An 8,483-nucleotide genomic window follows, 5' to 3' on the forward strand; every position below is an offset into this window, starting at 1 on the left:
TACATATACCAACTCCCATGAGGAATGTAATCATTATGTACTACAAACATATGCTAATAAAAACAATTTTGAGATAAATAAATAAAATAAAAAATAAACTATGGACTGAATTTTTCCCAAAGTAAACTGTTTCTTTCTTTGGAAATGTCTTTAATAATTTTGTAGCTAAGTTGAGTGAATATCCATAAGCTCATTTCAAATGAAAAATGGCATGAATAGCACATTTTTGTTACAGTGTTTTTAAAATTAAAAGTCAGAAAAATTTTATACATACAGTATTTGGCGAAGAATGTGTGAGGTCTTGGGTTCAAGACTCAGTCCTCCCCCAAAAAGACATAAAAGATTATTAGTATCATTATAATAATGTCCTTTGAATCATTTTCCTAATTTAAAATGCAAGTCCATATTCAGCAACCAGTTAAATGCATTCAACAATTTAAACAACAGAGTTAATACTACAAATCTAATATTAAATCTAACACATTAAAATATTAAACTAGAATAATTTGAAAAATAATTGAAATTTTGAGAAATGGAAATACAATCACTTGAAAGAAAATGAGGTTTTTCTTTGGTTGCAGTAGATTTTTTTTTCATTTATTTTGTAGTTGAAACCGAACAACAGTTACAGTTTTCCAGCATTCTAATGATGACACCAGGACTCCAAAAGAGTGTAGCTAAATCTAAAATCTAAAAACTGCAATTCTGAATTCATATTTACCATCCTTCAGTCATTTTTTCTTACAACTGAAAGATTAGTTTTATTTTGCCTTCCCGAAGTAGGCTGTTGACTTAATATCCTGTATACATTAAAAATACCAATAGTGGACCTGGGATTTAGCTCAGTGGCACCGTCTCTGCCTCACAATTGCAAGGTCCTCAGTTCGATCCCTGATACAAAAAAAAAAAAAAAATGCCAATACCTTGAAAATTTCTCCATTAAAGCATGAAGGTTTGTGATTAGAAATTTAAAATAGTTCAACTTTTTCCACCTGAATCTGTAGCAACTTGATTTTATTTCTGTAGTATATTCAAAGCATTCATGTAGATCTTATTTTATCTTAACTCCATAAAAGAAGCATGAAAAATATCACCAACCTATAAATGAAGGAACTGATACTCAAATAAAATATGTTGTTTTACATGTATACGTAGAATTGGAAAGGTTTGAGTTTTCTTCATAAATCTAGCAGTTTTTCTCTCCATAAACTATATGGACTTATTTTATCATTTGACAGGTATGGTACATTTTATCTACTATAAAATGCATCCCAATTTCACAGATGTTAAAACGTAAATCATTGTGCTTTAAAATTGATCTAAATCAGAAAACACTGGTAGTCAGTTCATGAATTCAATTCTCTCCATGATTCTGGTTGCAAACCAAGTTGTACAAGAATTGAATCCAATTTCCCCATAAGGTCAACATTGAACCTAACCGTTGAATTTGATTCAACTCTTCTCCAACTCAGTTTGCGACCAAAATCATGGAAAGAATCAAATTTGTGAACTGAAATACCACTGTTACTTTTGATGGTGCTTGAGGACTTTTCTCAAAACAACTGAAGGTGTATGGGGGAAAAAAATCACAAAAGAAAGAAAACCAGCTGGAGATTTTAGAAGAATGAACACATAAAAAGAAACAAAACTGAAACTTCTGAAATTTCCTTCCTGATTTTAAGATTGTAAGCTATTTTCTGTTCCATATATAGCCATTCATTACACATACATATGTGTATGTATGTGTATATGTGTGTGTGTGTATATATTTTGGAGTACAATTCTTTAAGATCTTGGCACAGTGAATACATGTACTTTTGGTCATATTTTTCAGTTTGGGTCTATTTAACAAAGTCAGCTACTCAAGTTGTTTTTTTTTTAAATAGAACTTTCCTCTCTGGTTAAGAAGGACAAGGAACCAGGTGGCGGGGCACACCTGTAACCCAGCTACTTCGGAGGCTGAGGAAGAACGGTCACAGGCTCAAAGCCAGACTCCAATCTAGTGAGACGCTGTCTCAAAATAAAAAATAAAAAGGATGGATACAGCTCAGTAGTGGAGCCCTTGCTTAGCCTGTGTACAGTCCTGGGTTTCATCCCCAGTATGAAAGAAGAAAACCAGTATAAGAGAAGAAAAGAAAGGAAGAGAGAGAGGGAAGGAGGAAGAAAAGGAAGCACAAAAAAGGGTATTATAAACCTGGACCCTGTAGAGCTGAGATACAGTCACTGCATGAACACTTGCCTACCACTCGCAAGGCCCTAGGTTTGATCCCCTGCACAATTGAAAAAAAAAAAAACCACTTCAAAATGATATATATTTTAGTACATTTATTTCCTATTTCTCAAAATTCCCCACAAATTTATAGTTGTTTTCACTATTTGCCACAATATATTCATATGAAAATATGCTATTAAATCATTCTCCCAAAGTAGTTTTACTTTGTATTATCAGATACCTACAAGCTATTTCTACAATTCCCCTAATTCAATCTTTATTCCTACCACAGAAAGACCTTCCCCAAACCCTCATATACCACTTAATTTCCCCAGCTAGCTCCTGTCTTCCCAGGCCAAGTGTTTCTCTTTGTTATCTATTTCTACCCCACAGTTCTCAGTCCAGCCACACAGCAGGCCAAGTGTTTATTGACTGGATTCAGCTCTGGAGATCATGTGCAGAAAAGGTAGAAAATAAAAAAGAAGCTTCATAAAAATAGTGATTTTAAAGCCACATTTGGTTTCTGCTGTTCCAGACTGAGCTGACACATAGTAGGTATTCAACCAATATTTGTTGAATGAAGAAATGTTTTAAACGCTGAGCGTTCTGAAACAATTCATTGTCTCCTTTAAAACACCATGAAGGCACATTAAGGGACTGCAGCTCACTCCTTTCCTCATATACTTACAAACTGTTTACATACTCTGTATAAAAGTTGCTCAGTACTAGAGAGCCTCTTAATTGAAACAATCAAGGCAGAGAAAGAAAACAAAATCAACAGGTAACCTGTGCAAAACCACCTAGTCTCCATGACAAGTTTGGGGGTGTTTCTTTCAACTTGTTTTTGAGATCCCCTTTCTGGGCTGATGTGAAATCACGGCTCCTTAGAACAGCACCTCAGGGGGTATGCAATGGAGATGGTGGAGTCCTAAGTTCCTGAGGAAAAGGCCTCACCGAGATAGTGGTGACACAAGAGCAGGATTTGGCCTTTACACCTGCCACTCCCAGACACAAGCCTGCATCTACTCACACTTTCAGAAATGACCTCAGACCTAGGCCTGCAGCTCAGGATACTGGAGAGGCAGTGCCCAGGGTTGGATTAGAACCTACAAAGGGTCCTTTTATTCCTGTTTTATAGTAAAAAAATGTTTCCCAAGTCCCCAAGCTCAACCCCACACTCAACACCTCACATTTTCTTCATCTTAAAAAGCTGAAGGAGGAGCCAGGCAACACAAAGAATCTAAATAATTGCCATGGAACATTTTCTGCATCTACTTAAGACCTAGTTCAACTTTTTCCTGTCACTAACTTTCAATTTAAATGGCTGAATTTATTTTTGCCTACTCACAATATATATGGAGCAAGTAGCCATTAATTTACTTTTAAGAAATATCCCTTTGTCTCAAAAATCTAGTATTTTTAAAGGGCTAGCCATTTTTATAGTCCCATGAGTTTCCAATTAATTGTCTTACCACATAGCTATTCAAATCAATAGAACAAATACCCTTTGAAGGTCAAAAATTCAGAATAGATATTAGTCTAATATGTCCCTTTAAAATCAATCATTTTCTTTCCCCTTGTTTTCCTGGTACCTGCTGTAAATACAAGAAATGATATATCTTGAAAGCAACAGAACTTGATTTGAGAATAACTTGCTTTTCATATATATACATATGAAACATTAATCTACACAGACCTCCCTGCAGTGCAAAGAGGACATTGTACTGTGTGTAAGCAGATACTGTAAGACTGTCTGTGATGAACAAATACCTAAAAGGAATCAAACGTCAGGGGACAAAAGCCAGGCATGGTGGTGCATGCCTATAATCCCAGAACTTGGGAAGCTGAGGCAGGAGGATTGCTATGAGTTCAAGGCCAGCCTGGGCAACATCTCAAAAAAAGGTCAGGGGACAAAAGAGAGAGAATTTGAAGTTCTAAGCAGACCCTTCATGCTAATAAAAGAAAAAGTAAACGAACGGGTCAGCATTTCCTGAATAAATAATGTGACATCCATGCCTCATGTGAGACAGGTGGACTGTGAGACAGGTGCACTGTGATCTCCAAGTACCACCAGGTGTTCTGGAATTTTTCCCCAAGCTCCCATTAGTGACTGCGTTGACCAGATTCGTAAGAAGCCAAAACACACTCTATACCTGCTTCTGTCCTGCCTGCCATGCTCTGTCATCTCCTTCACATAGGAAAACAATAAGGGTAAAATGACCCAGCCTCTCTCTCCCCACGTAACCCAAGCTCGTCCAGTCGGCCTCACTCTGGCTAACGCGGGAGCAGGTTTGTTTTCAGGGTGGGTGCTGCTAGGCTCAGGTGTTTTTACGGAAAGGAGCAAGACCATGATGGAGGGATGGTGGTAGAAGATGAAGTTTCTTCCACCCTAGAGGCAGCCTGTAGGAAGATCTGGATTCCAGAGCACAGTTCCTCTCCCGCCCCACCAACTGCCAGCTGGAAAACTTACTAAACCCCTTTTGGGTCTTTATTTTACGTATAAAAATGCTGGCAACTCTGCTAGCCTCAGATAGTTGTCAGATGGTGATCAAACACCATGCCTGTAAAACCTGAGATGCGGTAGCTATTCAATTCACTTCAACTTGTCTCCCCCCTGTTCACACAGAATAGCGCCTCAAAAATCACCAAGGGAGCCCGCAGGTTCAAGCGAAGAGGCCTGGGCAGCTTGGCCCGGGAAGAGGCGACCCGGGAGGAGGCTTTGCTCATCCACTGGCGGACTTCGCTTGAAGGCAGCGAGGGTGCAGACACGGGAGGGGGAGGGGGGAGGGGCGAGGCACACACGGAAAAGCAGCCAACTGGCAGCAACACCCTCAAAAAGCATCCCTTTCTGCGAGCACCAAGCAAACTTCGGAAGCTGCAGACGTCCTGAGAACCTGCGGGGTGGTCTCCAGCCAAACGATCAGGATCAGCGCGAGCAGCCCCCGCCGCCTGCGCCGACTCCCCGGTGCCGACCACGCTATTCTGCAAACCCATCCTCCAGGCCCGGCCCGGATGGTCCGGATGCAGCAGCGAGGGGCGCAGGGATAGGGATCACGGCGGGGCGTGGGGCGGGCCGGGGTGGCGCCGGCTGCTCAGTGATCCCGGAGGGCTGCGCCCGGCGCGGCGGGGCCTGGGCGAGGCCGGGGCGCGGGCCGAGCAGGTGCAGCCCGGGCGCGGTACTCACGGTGTACAGCAGGTTGAGCGCGCACAGGCAGTTCTTGGAGCACGCGAAGCCCCCGCAAACCATCTTGGAGCCTGGCTTTGCCGTCAGCTGCAGATGGATCCGGTTGCGGGGGGGCCTCTGGGCTGCTGCTTTGTCCTCGCGCCTGGGGCCTGGCCGGGCAGGGCAGCGGCGCCCGCGGGCTGGGGACAGGACCGAGCGAGGCTGCAGCGCACAGCTCCCGCCCGCTCCGGAACCTGCGGCCGCCGCGGCTCCCGCGGGATGCGGGATCTCGGCCCCGCCCAGCGCCCCCTCCCACGTCTCACCCCTCGCGCTGATTGGCTGTCGGCGGTGAACAAAGGTAGAAATATGCAAATGAATGCGCTCCCTTGTCGGGATCCGGGAGGGGCGGGCCGCCTGGGCGAGGGGGAGGGGCGGCGGAGCCCGGGAGCGGCTGCCGGCGTGACAGTGGCCTCCGGGTCCTTCCCGAGCAGGTGAGGGGCGGGGCTCGGGGATCCAAGCTGGCAGGGAGGCGAGGCCAGCGCCCCTTGATCTCGGCCCGCGGATGACGTGGCACCATTTTGAATGCGATTTTAAAATTAAGCCCTGGCCTTTTTTGAATGAAGGAAGGAATGAAAGAAGGTGAAGGGTTTAAGAGAGCATGAAGCCAGGACGAATGAAAGAGGAAAATAAGCCAAAGAATAAAAGGAGGGAGTGAAATCTGTCTCTCTCAGAAAACGGGGAAGGAATGTGGCCTATCGTTGCGAATGCTGTCTGGTCGGGAAGATTTACCCTACAGGGATTTGAAAAATATTAATAAACTTTATAAACACGTACATGCGAAAGAAAATCAGGAGTGATAACTTTTGTGTCTAATGCCTGAATTTCAATAAGTTTATTTTTGCCCAAGTGAGAACTGTGAAAACCTTTAAATAGTCTTCTCCTCGGGTGATTCATTATCACTTTATTTCGTGTCTACTGTATCTGGATTCCTCATCTGTAATTGCAATATTAAAAGTACATCAAGCACTTTTCACAGTCTGGCCCAGAGTAAAGGCTGAGTAAATGTCAGTGAATATCAGTGGATCTGACGGTTTTTAAACAACTACTGGGTTCCAAACATTAAGCCAGTAAAGATTAGGTTGTTTCATACTACCTTCTGGGGGCGAAAAAGATTTTGAAGTTTACAGTACTTCTACAGAAACTAAAGTTTCAAATTCTCAATTTGAAGTTAAGTGAATGCCAAAGCTAAATGGTTTAAATAAAACATTGATTAGAGTAATTCGCCTTCTCTGAGTATTCTGATTCGTCCTCCGATTCGTCCTCCAGCCTCTTCTCTCTCCACCTCTGCACACCAACAAGGTGTAATCCACACTGAGAAGCACACCAAAAATTATTTTAGAAAATAACCCTCAACTCTAAACAATGTTTTGATAATTTGGTATCCTTTATAAAAGCCAGAAGAGGTGTTGGCAGGGAAATCTAGTCATCCTCTTTCTCTTCCCGGGTGTCATTAACATTTTTACCATTTCAACTATTGCTCAACCAGCTATGGCAGCTCCCCATTTTCCTTCTTCACAGTGCTCTCTGCTGTCTCCCTGTGGGTTGAGCCACTTGATTTTTCTCAAAAAAAAAAAAAAGCACTTATCAGCCTGGGCCCCAGCAGGAAGTAGATGGCTCATTCAAATAGTATAGCTGAGAAGAATTTAATAAAAGGACTATTTTTTTCAAATATGGACAAGTCTAAAGGAAGCCAGCAAAGGATGGTAAAGCATCCAGCACTAGCAAGAGCAGAAAGTTATAATTACCCTAAGTCTGGGGGATAATTGAAGGGAACAGTTATAGAATCCAGAGAGGGCCAAGACCCATAGTTGTAGAAGGATTATCTGATAAGACCTGTGGCCTTTGATAGAGAAAACAGAAAGCAATGCACAGAACAAACAGCAAAAGAAAACAAATGGATGTTGTGCAATTTCTCTTTCTGATTTGGATGTAGAAATTTTCAAAAGACCATTTGGCCCCACTACAGCAAGAATGACACAGTCTTAGAAATACTTATCAAAAAACTGAAGAACTAAAGACACCTAACAGAATTAAAACCCAGACATGATGAAATATTCTTAGGAAGGAAAAAAACCCACCATCCCTTTTGGGTTGGCTGGGAAGGAAAACTGCCATTGAGAGGGATAAGGAAAAACTAGGTGAACACTTACCATGGGGGAGGGGGGTGTGCTGGGGACTGAATCCAAGGTCTTTATACTGAGCTATATCCCCAGCCAGAAATGTGTGTGTGTGTGTGTGTGTGTGTGTGTGTGTGTGTTTCCAGATAGGATGTCACTAAGTTGCTAAATTGCCCATGCTGACCTTGAACTGGAGATCCTCCCCCTCAGCCTCCCAGAGGGCTGTGATTAAAGCCTTGTGCCACCATAGTCTAACCATCTTTTAATGGATGAGTCTAAAGGATACCAAATATTTAATGCCCAAATATTCGGCCAGTGTTACGGAATAGAATCCGAGGACCCCAGCCACAGAGCTGAGTCTGCAACTTCTTGCCGGCTGTATTGTGCTGGCTGTCACCTGGAACAGGGTAACAGTCCCAAAGGCTGTGGTCAGGCAAGAATACTCAGACACATCCTCCCTTCCCAACTATTTCAAGTGCCCAGGTCCTCCCCAAGTACAAGACTGTGGCTAAAACCTGGGTTAAGGTCAAGAAGAATGGGGGAAAATCCCTACAAACCAATCTGAATCTAGGACTAAAGGATGCACGGGAAAGAAAAACTTCTCTATGGTATACTGCAAGAGTCCTTGAAAGGCTGAGACAGAGCAACTGCACAGGGAGTGATCCCACAAGGTACAGAAAGAATACTCTCCAGCAAACAAAAGGGTAACAGCAGGTCACCAGGCATGGGACCTCTCAAGGTTCAGACAGCTGGTGGCCAGGCTGTAAAGCCTAGGGAGGCTGCATTCTGGTGAAAGGGAAGTTGTAATCATGCCCTGAGAAGTAAAGCAATGACAAACGGAGTCTACTCACCCCATAGTAAGTCTTGAGCCAGCTCCACCTCAGTGTAGACTCAGGGGCATACCATCCTCTGACACATGTTCAGTCTCCAT

At 43.1% G+C, this 8,483-nt stretch overlaps 1 protein-coding gene across 1 annotated transcript in view; it reads right to left on the minus strand.

Annotated features, from left to right (window-relative positions):
- Tspan13 (tetraspanin 13) overlaps positions 1-5,813 on the minus strand; it is a 33,772-nt gene extending 27,959 nt beyond the window's left edge. Inside the window, exon 1 of the mRNA XM_004839595.3 lies at positions 5,397-5,813. Within this exon, the coding sequence (XP_004839652.1) occupies positions 5,397-5,459 (63 nt within the window). The 5' untranslated portion in view covers positions 5,460-5,813. The remainder of the gene's footprint in view (positions 1-5,396) is intronic.
- Between the last annotated feature and the right edge of the window lie 2,670 nt (positions 5,814-8,483).

The sequence above is a fragment of the Heterocephalus glaber genome, unplaced genomic scaffold (genome assembly GCF_053883595.1).
Source record: "Heterocephalus glaber isolate CG9 unplaced genomic scaffold, H.glaber_assembly_v1.0 deba00000676, whole genome shotgun sequence".
NCBI lineage: Eukaryota > Metazoa > Chordata > Mammalia > Rodentia > Bathyergidae > Heterocephalus > Heterocephalus glaber.